The sequence below is a fragment of the Chelonia mydas genome, chromosome 5, assembly GCF_015237465.2.
Source record: "Chelonia mydas isolate rCheMyd1 chromosome 5, rCheMyd1.pri.v2, whole genome shotgun sequence".
NCBI classification, from domain to species: domain Eukaryota; kingdom Metazoa; phylum Chordata; order Testudines; family Cheloniidae; genus Chelonia; species Chelonia mydas.
Window position 1 is genome coordinate 93,679,515 of NC_051245.2, and position 17,898 is coordinate 93,697,412.

Genomic DNA, 17,898 nt, shown 5'->3' on the forward strand with positions numbered 1-17,898 from the left:
CTGGCTTAGAGCAGTAGACTCTGGTTCTGTTCCTCTCTTCCAGGTCTCATCCCTCCCTGTGTGAACCCAAGAAAGAGCAACATCACCTTGCTGTTTTGTGTTCTGCTTTTTCACAACCCTTTTACCTTTTAGGGCATGACCCAAAGCTGAGAGAAGTCAATGGCAGTCTTTCCAATGACTTCCATAGGCTTTAGATCAGACCTATGAACTATTGCTTGTCTTCTTCATTCTGTTCATCCATCCTCTGGTCACCTCTCTCCCTAACTTTGTTCTTGCTCCCTCTCCCCTTTCCTGAAATACTGACTGAGGGAAAAGTAGTTTTTGCTTGAGAATACCTGCAAGTTTGAGGCAGGCTGATGACATTGAAAGCATCCATCTACTGCCTCAACTCACTCCATCATGCCCATGGATTTGAGATTCAGGAGCTTCTTTAGGATTGGGAGGGGACTAGAAGATCATGCCAAAGAGCGGCTGTTCTTTCCTTTTTACTATGCTCCTGGCTGATTTCTGCTGATTACATTAGCCTCTTACAACTGGTACCCTCTTTCTTCCAGGGCTGAGCTACCTCACTCTCCTCCTCTAAATCCGTCCTCAGCCTTCACTTTTGACTAGTTTGTCACTGCCAGTTTTCACTCCAGAGTGATGTCTACACTCCTGTCTGGCTCTACAATATTCTTATCAAACGAACAAAAAGCAAAAGAAAAGAACTCCTCCACACACACACACACACACACACACACACCAGAACAAGCAGTGTGTTTTGTTTATAAATAGAGTGGATTTGTGCGCTGCAATTGACATAAAGACAGCTGTTGGATATCTACCAGGACAATCTTAAATTGGGTTTTCAATAAAAACTGATGGCTTTTGCAAAAATTTTCATTTTTCATTAAACCCTCCCTCCCCAAACCCCTCAAAACAAAAGTTTCTGCATTTTGGTCAAAAAATGAAATATATCAATTTGCATATATCGCTGCAGTGCCTCAGGAGAGTTATCGTTCAAATGACTCACATCCCCATTCTTCCCTACAGGTCACACTCAAAGAGTACCCTACAGGTCACACTCCACAGCTGGACTTCATCTCCCATGTAGCACCCCAGGGACTATCATGATACATCGCCTCCACTTACTAAGAGGTGAGGCCATGGTCTGTCTTGGGAGATGTTGTCCAATAAGGGAGCCAATGCTATAGAGGAGAATGAGAATGTGAGGCACCCAAACTACAACTCCCATCAGGCACCACAATAGCATTTTGGAATCTAACTGTTTCCATTTTCTGTTTTTCTTCAGAAAGTCAAACATGACTTTGTTTCCATTTTTGTAGAAATTATTCACAGGAAAAAAATATTTTTTCTGGTCAGCTCAAATGGCTGCATTTGGCTAATTTGGGCACTGATCCCATAATCTCTATGCATGTGATTCAACCTATTACTACAATTACTGCAGTGGAATTTCTCAGAGGACCAAAGATTACTCTTGTGAGGAAAGTGTTGCAGGAACAGACCTCAAATTATTAGTTCCTCTATCCACAGAAAGGTGCCTTATTTCTGTAAAGCACTAGTACATTGATAGTGCTATAATAAATAAATAATACTAATAATGTGAAATAAGATTTTTGCAGGTAGAAATAGATATGTGAGCAAATTTTGCTCCTGCACAAAATAGAGCGCTGCTGAAAATGAGGCCCTGATTGTTAGAAATGCTGCAGTGCAATATTTAAAAATAATAAACACCAACTTAAGTTTTATTAATTCAAATAAGTCTTTGAAGAACAGGAATGATAACTATTTACATCCCAGTTGACCTTTCTGTTGTGAATTTTTTGGTAAACATTTATTACGTGTATAAAAATATACTTCTTCAAAATCAGTCGCCTTTAAAAAATAAAGGTTCATAATTAATGTTGTTTCCATAAAAGATAAATACCAGGTGCATAGACTAATGGGCGGTGGGAAATCCTCCCTCTAATCCACATGAAGCAAAGAATTCCAGTTCCTCTAACATACTGCAATATGGTACATTTAATAACTCAGCATTTCACAGAAAACAATGGAATTTAGCCTTCAGTCTAGACAATATGCTAAGATCTTGTTCCTAAAAGCTATTTGGCAAAGCAAATGACAGTCTTTAAAAAAAAACAAAACCCAAAACCCAAATTCAACCTGCCCAAAATAACATGTCAAGTAAGTATGCTCTGGTTTTCATTTACTGTCCATTGTTTGATTACTATTTGGTTGTCTCCTTTCCCCTCTGCCCTCACACCGCACTTCAATTCATTGGACCCACTTGTGCGCAGGAAACTATAAACTTGCTAGTAACTCTAGATACCAAAGAACCTACTTAAAGCAACAGCATTAGATGTCCTACTGTATGTGAACCCAGTTTAAAATTGGTCTCTCTTCAAAATATGAAGTTAAATAAGAGACATTTGGGCTGTGTTACAAACTTAAGATAAACACACATGTAACATACTGTAGCTTTTACGATTTGGCTAAATCTCCATCTGTCATGTTCCAGATGCCCAAGGGTGTCAGGACAAAAAGTGTATTCCGGGACTGGCAAGAGGTTTTGCATCTTTTATTATTTGAAAGCAAAAGTTGTATTTACAGACCATATAGACACATGTTTTTAGACAGAAGCAAAACACTAGTCAGTGATGTGAATTATAATAGAGGAATGGCATGGGCTTGAATGTGAGTGCAGCAGAACATTCAGAGTGCTCATGCCAACGATGTCAGATAAAAATGCATCAACCATCCCCTCTGGGTACAGAGCTATGTCTTCTCATGTCTTGCCCCTGCAATAATATTACTGACTCTTTTCCAAATACTGTAAAGCATTCCAAAACCCTACTTGTGGTTGTCAGTGTACTTTTTGAGACATTCTCCTACTGTTTTTATCTTTGTCACTAGCCTTCATAAAATGTCTGAATATTTAAAAAAAAAAAACCCACACACAACCAAAACCCCTCAGCCTTCAATTCTGACAAGAAACAAAAGTGCTTCACTGACATTTAGTCATCAGTCTAGGTACATGAAGAATTTTACTAAGATATTTTCCTGAGTATAGTTGATGTGCGCAGACTGTGCATGACAACTGCTCTAACTGATACCAGCTGCAAAAGGCCACAAAGGCTGAAAAATAGGGGTGGCACAGGATGCCCACTTTCTTCTGGCCATTCCCTCTTTTCCTTGTACTGCTAGCAGCTGGGAGGACAAATGGCGTAAAGGGCTTTTCTGCAGCTCAGCACCACAGGAGCATCACTCTTACACTGGTGTGATCCTTTCTGGGCCACTTAATCCAGTTTTAGGGCCAGATTCTGCCAGGAATCAGCCAATACGAACATTCTTGTAAAGACACATGGAAAACTTCCTCAACAATATTAAAGGAGCCTCCATTGCTCCAAATTTATACATGGTTATAGCTTTATTAGTTGATACCTTACTGACAGTGGTACACATCAGTGTAGAGTGGTGATCTACACACTGTGGTCCATGTACCACTAGTGGTCCACAGGGCATTTCCAAGTTGTCTCTGAAACAACTTCCACTGACCATATGAAGCATGAACAGGTGAGGCAAGAGTTAGTCCCGCCATTCTAGAAAGTTACAATCATGTATTCATTCACTATTCTACAAACCTTACTCTTGCTTGTGCATCCTTGTGTTCTTCTGCCTAAGAGATGAACAGGAACTGCAGTCTGTTAATGATTCTCTTTCTTTACTGGGTGGGTTTTTTTTTTGGTGTCATTTCCAGATTGATCAAATTTGCTGAGGGAGAGGAAACTCAGTGTGAAGGAGTAGGAAACACACAGGAAGACAGAACCAGTGACCTGGAGAGATTAGAGCAGTGGGAGCTACAGGCAATGAGAGGCAATTTGGTCCTAATAAATTTGAAATCCTACACCAGGTAGAGGAAATAAGTCATGCTGATAGAAAATAGAGAGCAAGGAAAGAGAATCATAGCTATACTCATGATTTCAAAGTTTATTTTCCTCTTGTCTCCTTAATTTAGTTCTGAATTGCACCAATTTCTTATCTTAAAAGAGAACAGAAATCTAAACAAGAAAAGAAAAAAAGTACAAACGTATTTCACCCTTTCATAGGATTTTACACCTTCTTAATACTTACAGTGTCTTTAATAAGTTATGGTGGAAATATTCTACGTACAGGTAATATATAACATAGTGAAGAACTAAAACAGATTATGCATTAACACAGTAATGATGGTGATAGAATATGTGAAGAATATTTCAACATGCATCTAGTATATTTTTTATTTGCCTCTTTACTAGAACAACAGGTTCAATAGCTTCAAGCTATTCCCCACAGAGCTATAATTAGTGCTTAAAGTGCAACCAAAAAAAAAAATAAAAGGGGTTGGCTGAAACCTGAAATCTGAACCTGTGGAATGCTGGAATGAATTTCTACTTTTCCTAAACAAAACAAAATAAAGCCAGTTACAGGGCTGCCGCATGCATCATAGATTCTGCCTATCTGTTCATGTTATCTGTTCATTATGATTCATTATTACCATGAAGAAATACCACATTGCATACAGCATTATTGTCCAACAAAAATAAACAAACCAAAAATTCCAGGTTTTCCAAAATATTGTTAAACCAAGAGTAGATTTAGGATGAGACACTTTCTGGTTAATAATAGGTAAAGTTCTCTCATCACACAAAGCCCAAGTAAAGAGGCATTGTGCGAGAGCTATGTAGGGTTTGGGTGAGGGATGGAATTCACCTCCCTAACCTACAGTGAGGATTCAATCAGCTCTTACTGTCCTTTTGCAGTTACCTGTTGAAACCCCCTAGACAGGGATTTGTGGCCAACAGATCCATGTAAGTACAGACCTAGTGGTGATACCTAAACTCCTATTCCCACCAGGTATTCACAAGTAGTGGAGAGCACAGCTCCATGGCACACATTAGAGTGCAGATTCTGCATCTGCCAACCTGCTCAGCAGTGACACTGTTCAGCGGGGACTTCTGTAGCCCCAGTTCCATAAGTGAATGAAAAATAAATCCACATTTCTAAGAAAAGTACACAAGGTAGGTAAAGAGATTTTCACAGGGATTGGGGGAAGGAATCCTCTTCCCAGACACAAGCAACAGAAATGCTGCTCCATGGCTGCCTTTATAGACTTAGGGCTGCAGTAGCCCCTGTGTATGGACTGTCCCCACCACATGGGTGTGGTTGGGGAGAAAGGATGTGATCTGTCTTAGTGTCAGATCTATTGGCTTCACCTTCCTTACCCTAACCTCACTCTGTGGTGCAGCAAACCCTTGAGTACGAACTGGCTTCATGAAATCCTGCTCTCCTCACAGGCAAGCACAGACTCTGCTGTGTCCAGGTCCCTACAGTTCTGCGGAGAAGGGGGATGAGAGACTTAATTAACCAGATTCTTGTATTGTGTAAATGCATCCTCACTGAAATGAGTACATTTTAAACATATGGAAAGGCCCAATTTTTTTCCAAAGTGGCTTGTTAATTTTGGCTTCCCAATTTAAGACTTATCCTAAGTCAGAGACCGGATGTATTTTATGTTAATCTATTTCAAGTTGGGCACCCAAAATAAGAGGCCCCTTTTGAAAAGCTGGCCCTTAGGCCATATCACTCCTCTGGCTTGTTAGAACAGTTTCCACAAATGTGTGAGGGATAGGATGAGGTAATTAATATAGTCTGTTTCCAATACCCTTTGTGACATTGTATGGAAACTGTGGACATTTTGAGGTATGTTTTCCTGTAACTTTCTTTCCAAGTTTTTCTGCCTTTTGGATGTGTATATCACATTGAATCTAATGTAGGAACATTTGTTACATTATTTTATTTTCTGTAAACTTTCTTTTTGCACTTCATACTGATCATCTGTGGAAAAACTGCATATAACAAATAGTACTGCTATAAAGGAATCGTCTATTTATTTCCAAAAGAAAACAGAATGCATAGTATCACAGTACATCTAGGCATTATGAAAACTAAACTTTGCTACTTTACTGATTGGAAGACAGTATTTGTAATCTAGAGTGTTTTAGCAGAGCACTTGGAATTGCCAACTTCATGCAAAGCATAGACTGAAAAAAAAATTCTAGTTTCATGACATATATGGAGGTTGTCACCCAATCTGAGTTTGCTGGGCAGCATTAATTTGGAAAGGACTAGAGCACATCCAGCACAAGATATTCTTGCAAAACCATTCAGTGTCCTAATATGTGTGCTTTAACACAGTCACATACATTTAGAAATAAAGATTTGTTTCAAGAACTGCATCTTGGAAATCAGTGACACTGAAAGGGACTTAGGGGGTCATGGTTAATAACTAATTGAACATGATCTCCCATGTAATTCAGTGGCTGAGAGCAAACCTGATTCCTGGATGTGTAAACTGGGAAATAGCTAGCAGGAATAGGGAAGTGGTATTACCTTAGTATTCAGCATTAGTGAGACCATTACTGAAATACTGTGTCCTCTTCTGGTGTCCAAACTTTAAAAAAAGGATATTGACAAATTGGAAAGGGTTCAGAAAAGAACTACAAAAATGTGTTGAGGTCTGTAAAATCTCACCCAACCATGAAAGGGTAAATACGATCAATCTATTCCGTTTACCCGAGATGAGTGGTGTGGTATGGGAGTCAATGCCAGATCCATGTAATGCTGTGCAGTGGTGGTCAGTCTAGAGCTGCCCATACCCCATTGCTATGCAATGATGCCTTCTTGCCTTAAAATCTATGAACCTATACAAATGATGTAGGCCAATGATATCATCTTATGTTATCAGGAAGTATCGCTGTGACATTAAAACGTAAACATCACTACACTGTGTGCAATTAGTCTGTCCTTCAGAATGAGCAATAAGAGATATCATCTCTGTTGTGTTAACAACCAACACTATTCACTGTAAAGCGGAAGCTCCACATTTTTCACTCAAAATCATGAAGCAAAAAAATTGTTATTTGCTCCTATATCACAGCCATGGGGGCTATACAGTACCTGTAAAAGAAAATTTCTGTGCTCAGTCGAGTGACCAATGTAGGGGGGCTAACCCACTGAGTGACCCTGGGAAAATCATTTTTGGCCAACTTGTCATAAGTTAGTGTACACTTTTGCACATGTCCAGCTTGCCTGCATACCAATCATACATGGACATACAATTCTGGATTTGCATGTACACACGTATGTGCTCATGGAAACCCCAAATTGTAGACATATATATAAAAGCATACACAAAAGTGAGTATACTGTTCAAAAGATGTGGCCTTAACCTGTCTGTGCCTCAGTTTCTTCATCCATACAATGGGATAATAGCCATTTTTGTGACATGCTTTTGAGATACCCAATTGAAGCTCTCGACAGAAGTATAAATATTATTATTGTATTTCAGTGCAAATCTGCAACAAAGTGAATGTTTTGTGTAGACAACACTTACGTGTTCCTCTTAAACCGATGCAAATTGTGATGACAGACAAAGTTAATAACATTTTTAAATATATTTAAGAACAGTCTGTTATTTGCTTCAGCACAGGCAGCAACCCCTCTGCCTAAACAGTTACACATTATATACATTGCCCTCCACCATTGGAATCATCTTATTCTTTCTTGCCACTTCCCTATTTGGGGTTGGCGACTTTTATAGCCTTCTTCCAAAACTCATAATTGTATGCCTAGCTGTTAGGCAAATTGGTCTCTCTAAGGTACACAGATATCTAGTCTTTTGCTTCCTCCCTGGTCCTCTTCCTTCCACAACCATTGCAAGGACCATCTTACCAATATAACTCTCAGGTCTGCACTGGTCATGTCACACCAATGTAGCCTAGCCTCCCTGAACTTTTCAACTGGGACAACCTGCATTAGGCTCCTCACAACCTCCTTTTGTTTCTTATCACAGAGTGTTCAATCACTTCACCATCTTCATTTCGGTGGTGGAGTTCACGCTGATTTCTTTTCTTGTGGACGTCCGAGGCTCTGCTCCATATATTAGGATGGGTCGAATAACACTCTACCTTTAACTTTATTGGCATCTTTTTATCACAGTCCAACTGGTGGAATCTCCTGGTATTATTTTTTTAAAGAAATAAATCCACATGTAATTCCCTCTCCCAAATGCTTGCACTTGAGTTTGAGGGCTGTTCAGTGACTGTAGGAGAGCCTTCTGCTTCGAAAATACACTTGAATACACACTCTGCAGCCAAAGTTGGTGAAGCGAGAGAGATGAAAAGGGGCAGTGATGATGGGAGGGGAGGCACCAAGCCGAGTTCTCACAAGAGGTTCAGCAGCACATCAGATCATTAATGTCCATCAAACATTTTGGCTTATATCCAGTTCACTAACAGAACAGTGTAGTGGGAATGAAATGAAGGCCACTGTTCTGACATGCAGGCAAAAAGCCAAAGATCCTGATTTAGATTTCCCTGCCTGTCTTTCTCCCCTTTTATATTACATTAAGGATGACCTGCTCTGCCACAGCTTTAGCGTAGCTCATGTGTATGCAGAACAGGTGATGCAAAATCAATAATGGAAAACAAGTGAAGCTGGCTGCTCATTGTCACAGCCCAGATAACTGGCTCTTTGAAACCTTGCTACACAAAATGCCAACAGTAGCCACAACTCTCCAGAAACATAGTTATGGTATCTTTGCCAAGGAACATGTAAAAATAAAAGCAGAATAATTTAAAGTCATGACTACGTAATCCTATCAACGGACTTACTCTTTCTTATATCTACATTACAAATATGCTTGCTTGTGTGGACAAAACATAATGTTCAAATCTAGATAAGAGAACTATCTCTAACCTGATTTAACAAATGGCCTGTGTATACAGGAGGTCAGACTAAATGATCTAATGGTTCCTTCTGTCCCTAAAATCTATGAATCTTTTAAACATTTGGGTTTTTCCTCCCATACAAGGAAGAGGAAAACTTTACTACGTGGCTTGTCCAGAACCTTGTTTTACTACAATAAATAAGTCTGTATATTTTATAGTGTTGACATATCATATACCGATATACCCTTTTCTTCAAAAATGTTACTCTTGGACATATTGCTCTAAACTTGATTTTTCATCTAAAACTGAATTGTGCAATTATAATAGAATAGTTTTTCAGGTTATTAAATCTACTACTTGTTATACACTGGCATTTAAAACACAGACCTTTTGAATGGATGCATTTTCCATACTAGCTAATACAATGCTGGTACCTATAACATTTCCAAGAAAAAAATCCCTTGCCATCTGAAAGTATGATGCCAAGGTAACTTTGCCATTTGAAATTAATACGATTTGAAAACAAACTCTCCAAGGGCAAAAGTACTCATCAGATTCAAGAACTTAAGTATCATAGAATTACACAAACTAACCTAAAGATGATGTAAAATTATGGTGCTTGAGACTAGTTTACAACATTTTCCCTTCTCCATTCTTTATCCTAATCTTGCATAGCAGCTGTACAGCACCTTTAATTTCTGTCTGAGATTTTCATTTTTTAAACTTTTGCTATTACTTTGTGTCATTTTAAAAAAAACCACATATGTCTTTTTCAATTTATGGCATGTTGTTCTTTTTCTATGAACCACTGAAAAATGTACAATTATTTATTTTTGTTATTTTGTATAGAATTTAGCCCTACGGTAAACAGACAGCAAGTGTGAAAAATCCGGACGGGGGTGGGGGTAATAGGAGCCTATATAAGAAAAAGACCTAAAAATCGGGACTGTCCCTATAAAATCAGGATATCTGGTCACCCTAATTAGCCCAGTGGATTTTTCAAAAAATTTCAGACACCCTGCATGAATCTTTTAATTGGAATGATACAACCGAAAGATAATGTGGACATGTTTTCAAAAATCAGTCTCTCAGTGGCCTGAAGAAGGGGTGGTGATTCTTGAAAAGACATACTGATTTCACTTTTATTTGGTTAGTTCAATAAAGAGGGATCATTCAGTTTAATTACATTTTAATCAAAGTCATTATTCAGCAGCACCTGTAATTTTCTTAATTAAACATACTGTGCACAATTTTTCCTCTCAGACCCACTTAAAGGATCTTGCTTCTATATTCCTGCTTGCGTTAGCATCCATGGAAGATGTCTTTTGTAGGACTAAAGCAGAATATCAAGTCCAGATCTACTACGTGGATCTGCAAGATGAACCTGCCAACTTTCCCATTGTCAGTCTATTACTTTAACATGGAACAAAGATGCTAAATGTATTGCTGTAGTTACCGTTTAGGACCAGTATTTTTAAAAAGAAAGGCCAAGATCTGTGTGCAAAATTGTGTGGGGAGTTGCCTACGTACCTTCGTTTGTACAACTATTATAACAGCTTTTATAAATCAGAGAATTTGGCATGGTTCCTAACCAGCAATTTGTGTAAACCCTGTGATCTGAAAAATCCCCATATAAAAACAGCACTTGTCATATTTCAGTGCAAAAAGCAGAAAGAGGAGCTTTATTCTAAGACCAAAGACGGAACTATATTAGAATGAATAAGGAAAACCGCACCTCTCTTTCACTGATTCACTATAGAGCTTCTGCCTGAGAGCATTCCATAATGCTATACTGACTTGCCTCCTGCTACAGTTTTAAAGAGACAGGACACACCCACCCTTTCAGCAACTTGTGACTCAGCAGATCTGCTTCTTCCATTCAGACATCTGCTGATTTTAGTCTGGCGATAAGGTACTTTAAAATATTTCAAATTTTAATTACTAATTCTAAAAATTTTTTAAAAAATACTTCTTTTACATAAATGTACGTGCTCTCACAGTGGGACCCAGACAACAATTCAGAATAGTGAGTCCTGTGTCAATCCTTTTAAAACACTTCAAACGGATAAAAGAAATTAAAAATTAAAGGGTATATAACTTGTTCCAAATATTATTGCTTTTATTGTTCTAAGAAATAAGAACAAACTCCCCCTGGACTCTTTATGGAAAAAATAATCCATTTATAACTGTACAATGAAGAATTAAATTTATCTTTTGTGCTGTTATCTATGTAAAACAAATCAAATGATTTGGTACTATAATGAAAGTCTGTGGTCTGTTGACGTCACTGCAGATTTACACCAGATGAAGATCAGGCCCTTGAAATTATAAAGAGCAAATGAATATCTGTGTTCTTCTAATATGTGAGTGGGAATAACCTTTTTGTGATTGCATTATCTCAGTGAAATGATGCTCACACACATACACAATTTCTTATTTCATTCAGCTATTTCTTCCCCTTCCTGCAGTTCCACTAGCTTCCCTTAAAGGCTTTGCTGCTGTTGTTCAGTGCCATCATTGTCAAATAGTAGTAGAATGTGATGGAGCTTTGATAAGTGCTTTGATAAGGCCCTGGTCCAGCAAAACATTTAAACATGTGCTTAACATTAAGACACTGAAGTCGCTGGAGCTACTCCCATGCTTAAAGTTAAGTATGTACTTAAGAGGTTTGTCGTAGCGGGACCGTATACAGCACATACTGTATTAAGCAAAAGCATGATATGCTGCCACATGTGCCTGCCAGATCTGAACTGAATGGAAGTATCAGTTGCGGAAAGAAATCAATCATGTTACATTGCAGCAGGTCCCAGGGTTAATTAAAACTAGTTTTGTTAGTGGTGTTTATATTAAATAATAGTAATATTCAGTATGCATATAGTGCTTTCCATCTGCAAAGAGCTTAATAAGTATTAACTAATAAATCATCACAACACTCCTGTCAGGCAGGTAAGCAAATATCCCCATTTTACAGAAAGGTAAACCGAAACAGAAAATTTAAGTCACTTGCCCAAGGCATAGCTGGGATTAGAATTGAAGAATTGAAGAATTCCTGGCTCCCCATCTTGTGCTCAATACTAGGAAAATGACCAGGAGGGATTATTGATATCAATTTTATGTTGTGTTTTACATCTTAGAATTAAACAAACTGTGAAAGACTTGAAATGACTTGAAATCCTCTCGTACTGCATACAGATAATCTAGGCTCTTACATGTTCTTATAACTGTTACTATCCGCCTCCCTCACCCACTCCACCTGTTTTTTTGCTATGATCAACTGCTGTGGCATATTATAAAGTAACATGAGCTCTTCAAGGCAAATACAGTCTTTTACTGATGCATACGCTCCAAATACTCCAAAGCTACTGCTAATTATATTTTGCTAAATTCAGTCCTTGTATAAGTGGTTACAGCTCTCATTGACTTAAATACTAGCTGCACCTCCTGAAGTTGGTCCCCAGTATTGTTATATTTCAACATTGGAATGAACAGCCAAATGGTCTCTTGATCACTTTGAAGAAATATTTTGTGCTGATCTCACCTCTTACAATCCTAGAGCTGTCGTCTTTTTGCTAGAAAGTCTATCACTACATTCAAAACAGTGCTCAGACCTTCAAATGTGCAATTTTAAAATAGTTTTCATCTAGTGGTTCTCAACCAGGGGTACGTAGAGGTCTTCCAGGGGGTACATCAACTCATCTAGATATTTGCCTAGTTTTACAACAGTGCTACATAAAAAGCCCTAGCAAAGTCAGTACAAACTAAAATTTCATACAGAAATGACTTGTTTATACTGCTCTATATACTATACACTGAAATGTAAGTACAATATTTATATTCTAATTAATTCTAATTGATTTATTTTATAACTATATGGTAAAAATGAAAAAGTAAGACTTTTTCAGTAATAGTGTGCTGTGACACTTTTGTATTTTGATATCTGATTTTGTAAGCAAGTAGGTTTTAAGTGAGGTGAAACTTGGCGGTAAGCAAGACAAATCAAACTCCTGAAAAGGGGACAGTAATCTGGAAAGGTTGAGAGCCACTGATCTAACTCTAAACAGGGGAAAGAGGCAAAAGTGCTATTTTCCCTTTAAGCAAAACTAAGCTCCTTCTTATCAGCAATGTGTCTTGAAAGCTTTAGATTTCCCTGCTTGTGCACATGCGCCCATGACATGACCTGGTGTTTAAGGAAACCTACCGTTCTGATGCCATTCTCAAAGGCCTGACGTGCTAGAGAAGCAGGTCCGTCCACAGTCTTCCCATCATCATCAGGACCCCAGCTGGCACTGTAGATGTGTATATGTTGTGGATTCAGACTGAGAGACTTTGCTTCCACCATGTCTGTAACATCACCGTCCAGCATCCTCACTCCTTCAAAACAAGAGCAGTGAATGTGAGAATTAGACTAATGAAGCATGTTTGAAAAACTATGTGAAAAATACAGAGAGCTACTCTTTGCGGATTACATTTCTTAAGTTCTTATTGATTATGGCACTCAAATTGTAAAGTCGATTTCTCTCAAGCTTTAGGAAACATCTGTGCTCAAATTCCTTCATCCAATACACAATGTTTGAATTTTAAAGAAAAACTTTAATTTTGGGGAAAACTTAAAAAAAAAATGATTTCAACCTCAGTGCATTTATATTTCTCATTTAAAAATAATTATAATTTCCTTTCCTTCTGTATGACAGTGCAATTTCAGACATGGCAATTCTAATTTGATAGACATAAAACACAGGTTGTACGCTGATAGATAAGCACAGGATTATGTCTTCATTGCAGGATTCTGCAAAAGGAGAAGCTGGGGAGGACGTTCTTAGGTACTAGCAAAAGTGTTATAGAAAGTTACTGACAAACCATAGCATTCTTTGCATAACATTATTCTACCTCAATTGCAAAATTGCAAACATCCCTCTCTAGGTAGGAAACTGCGTAAGGCCTGCTTCTGAAATTCAGTTTTGTATGTGGAACTCCCATTTATGTCAATGGCAGTTATGCATAAATAAGGGATCTCAAGATCTAACCCTTGGTAAACAGTAGTATTTGACAGACTTGTGTGCCAGTATTTGTAAAGTGGATAGCTACATGACAGCATGGTGTTTTAGGAAGCAGTGTGATGAGAAAGGCTGAAGGTTGTAAACTGAGAATATTTTGGAATTTTAAATAAATATTCTTGTTCAAGTCAACCATAACATTTCAATATAATTTAATCTTGAGGGAGCAGCCAGTTGAAGTCAGTTTAAAACTTTCTCACACCTTAATAAGTAGCAGCAATGAAAGGATAACCTCCAAGTCAATGAGGCATCTGATCAAAGATTTTCATTTTTAAATAATAATTAGTATGTAATTGTATGAGATAGTATATGTTGATGTTCACTTCCATAATTAACATATTTGAAGTCTTTTCCCATTTAATAGGAATATTGCTATTTATAAATCAAATTTATATATTTTAATTATAAGAACACAGATTTGTTCATGAGTTTGCACTGAATTAAGTTGAGTGTTTACCAAGGCCTTACCTTCCAAGGTATACAGATTGGTTTGTTGACAAAGGATCTATTTTTGCTCCTTCTAATTGACTGGAAATTGAGAAGTGATCATATTTCTAAATTCACACAAAAACTGCCCAGGTTCTGTGAGATAATGAACTTGTCCAAACAGTGATCTCACTATGAATTTTACTTTATAAAAAAGCAATTTAAACAACTTTGGTAATCTCAGGTTTCATTTTGCTTCCTCAGCAATCTTAAAAAGTTAATGAGGGGTAAAAGGTGTGTTCTCATTCTTTCAAGCACATCAATATATTTGGTTCCAAACTAAAACAACAAAAGGTATACTACATTTAAACAAAGCAAGATAAAAAACAGAGGGAGAGAATTTCATTTTAGTTACTACAACAATGCAACACGCTTTATGAATGTAACATTCACTACAGTGAATAGTAAAACCAAGTTCTATCCCTGGCATCTGAAATAATTTACACCATGTTTAATGTTAACAAATATCACCGTGGTAAAATCCAGAAGCAGCCTGTCCACTCTTCTCTTTTTGCCAACAGTTAGCAGACATCAAGTGCAACTTTTATCAATGGACATATCATTGGCTATTTTAAATAGTTACTTTATTTTTGTAACAATTGCATGAGTTGTTAATTTTGCCCCCTCACAGAACATACAAAGTGTTTTTCTCGTGTGGTGATAGCACAATTATAACCATCCAGAAGGCAATTAGCAGACTTAGTTTCCAGACTGTCCACTAAATCTTCAGAATTCTTTAAACTTTTCCAAATATTTGCCATAAATGTCAAAACCTAAGTGGAATTTCAGTCAGCTCAAACTTCTAACAAATCATGAAGAAGCATGTGAAAATTAAGTGAAAGCACGTTTTCCTTTCAAATATTTGTTTTTAATCAGTGCCTCACTTAAGCTTAAAGAAACAGCTGAACAAATTCCTTGTCAGTTGAAGACAATCTACATCTGTTCTGTCATAATTTAGTATAACCGTTTTCCCATCAGGACTCAAGCCCAGACAAATAACTAAGCACCAAATCCCCACAGATGCTCTGTAACTTCCACAATAAGGCAGAAATAACAACAACAAGACTAACACGGCTGCTACTCTGAAACAACAAGATAGCCACCCCTTTTTACAGCAAACAAAGAGAGCCCAAAACCCTGTAGGTGGTAACTTGCTATGTATGAGTGCTGTAAAAAGCCACTGGCAAACATTCAAATAATCACATTCCTTTGGCTCAGCTAAAGGAGGCTCAGCTACAGCAGAGAGGAGTAAGAACCGGGGGCACATTGTATGATTTCTTCACAAGAGTTATCTCCCAAACAGCAACAGAATTAAGGTCCAGATTCTAATCTCACTCTCACTGTCTCCTGTCAGCACAGGTCCACTGATGTCAGCAGATTTACTCCTGATTTGCACTGCTGTGAGAGAAGAATCAGACTTTTGAGGAAATTGTTCCCTGCTCTGTTCTGCGGTCAGTGTTTCTGGCGTGAATGGAAAAGAGAGGAAGAGGACAAAGCACTTAGAAAAAGGTGAGCATTACTGGTGGATATATTGCAAATGACTTTCCATCACAAACATCATTAATCGTAGTTGTTCTGCTGAAAGAATTTGATGAAATATTGATGGAAAGGATTTTCTTCCACTTCCGTTTCTTTCCTCTCTACCCCTCCTGGGCCCTGAGAGCACATTCTGGCTGAGGTGAGGAATACTGCTCTCTGGACAAATTCATACCAGTGCAAGCAGGTGCATCTCTGAGGAAGGTGTAAAGTGCTCTCCATCAGTAGGCCAAAAGAGGCTCTTTAAACCCAAGCTTACACTGGGAATTAAGCTGTTAACTGAACACTGGTTCGGTTTAATATGGTTTCAAATATAGCACAGTTTGTCTGACTCGGGCAGATGGGACATAACCATTTTTCAAACCATGTTTAAGAAACATACTCGTGACAGTCTCCAACACATTGTAAATATGCTGGATGAAGCTCTTCCTTCAGTTGCCAGTGGAGTTGCTCAAAGGATGAGTTTGGTTTCTAGTCTAGAGCAAAGTGATTATATTTAGTTTTGATGTGGTTACACTCCCTGTTCACTGGACAGGTAAACCATGTTTAAATCCCGTTAGCCTGAATCCATTTTAAACTATCTTTAAAACAGGCTGTGGTTCAGCAAATATGGCTGAATCCACTGGGACTGTCATGCAGCACTAAACACATTCATGATGCTTAATAAAAATAATGCATTTAAAATCCAGCATTGCCATGCAGAGGAAAGCCTTACAGTATCTGCAGGAGGTGTCTGCAGCCTTACAGTGTCTTGGTCATTTCATTAGATAGTGAGTAATGTCTTTTTCCCCCCTTCCCAACAGCTATTCAGACCAAAGCTCTTATTTTCCTTTATTTCTTTCAGCAATAACTTTTCTCTGTTCCCCCTCTAGTATTCCCTACTGTCTTTCATGGAGATGAGCCTATTTCACACTTCTGCATTCCCAGATGGCCTCTATTGTAGGACAGAGAATCACCAGTTAATGAGTCTGAAATACAGTGTTTTCCTGACAAAGAAGGGGAAGTAGAAAGAAAGGGGATATGATGACCTTATGGTTTCATCAAATGCAAATTGCTCACATGTATTTAAGCAGTATTCCTGCATGTAGGTCTGTTCACTAACCGATTCATAGATCGTGTCTCCATAATATATTACAAGAACTGAAACATATCTTAATTAACCAGGTTTCAGAGTAGCAGCCGTGTTAGTCTGAATCCGCAAAAAGAAAAGGAGTACTTGTGGCACCTTAGAGACTTACAAATGTATTTGAGCGTAAGCTTTCGTGAGCTACAGCTCACTTCATCGGATGCATGCAGTGGAAAATACAGTGGGGAGAGTTAACCTGAAGCAAATACTCACCAGCAACCACACACCACACAACAAAACCACTAACCCAGGAACCTATCCTTGCATCAAAGCCCGTTGCCAACTGTGTCCACATATCTATTCAGGGGACACCATCATAGGACCTAATCACACCAGCCACACTATCAGAGGCTCGTTCACCTGCGCATCTACCAATGTGATATATGCCATCATGTGCCAGCAATGCCCCTCTGCCATGTACATTGGCCAAACTGGACAGTCTCTACATAAAAGAATAAATGGACACAAATAAGACGTCAAGAATTATAACATTCAAAAACCCGTCGGAGAACACTTCAATCTCTTTGGTCACTCGATTACAGACCTAAAAGTGGCAATTCTTCAACAAAAAAAGCCTTCAAAAACAGACTCCAACAAGAGACTGCTGAATTGCAATTGATTTGCAAACTGGATACAGTTAACTTAGGCTTGAATAAAGACTGGGAGCGGACGTGTCATTACACAAAGTAAAACTATTTCCCCATGTTTATTCCCCCCGCCCCAACTGTTCCTCACATGTTCTTGTCAACTGCCGGAAATGGCCCACCTTGATTATCACTACAAAAGGTTTTTCTCCCCCCACTCCTGCTGGTAATAGCTCACCTTACCTGATCACTCTTGTTACAGTGTGTATGGTAACACTCATTGTTTCATGTTCTCTGTGTATATAAATCTCCCCACTGTATTTTCCACTGCATGCATTCGATGA

At 38.3% G+C, this 17,898-nt stretch overlaps 1 protein-coding gene across 3 annotated transcripts in view; it reads right to left on the bottom strand.

Moving 5' to 3' along the window:
• Positions 1-17,898, bottom strand: part of PCSK5 (proprotein convertase subtilisin/kexin type 5) — a 298,169-nt gene that overhangs the window by 153,504 nt on the left and 126,767 nt on the right. For all 3 annotated transcript variants that reach the window (XM_037901828.2, XM_007065550.4, XM_043547161.1), the window contains exon 7: positions 12,967-13,139. In XM_037901828.2, the coding sequence (XP_037757756.1) occupies positions 12,967-13,139 (173 nt within the window). The remainder of the gene's footprint in view (positions 1-12,966; positions 13,140-17,898) is intronic.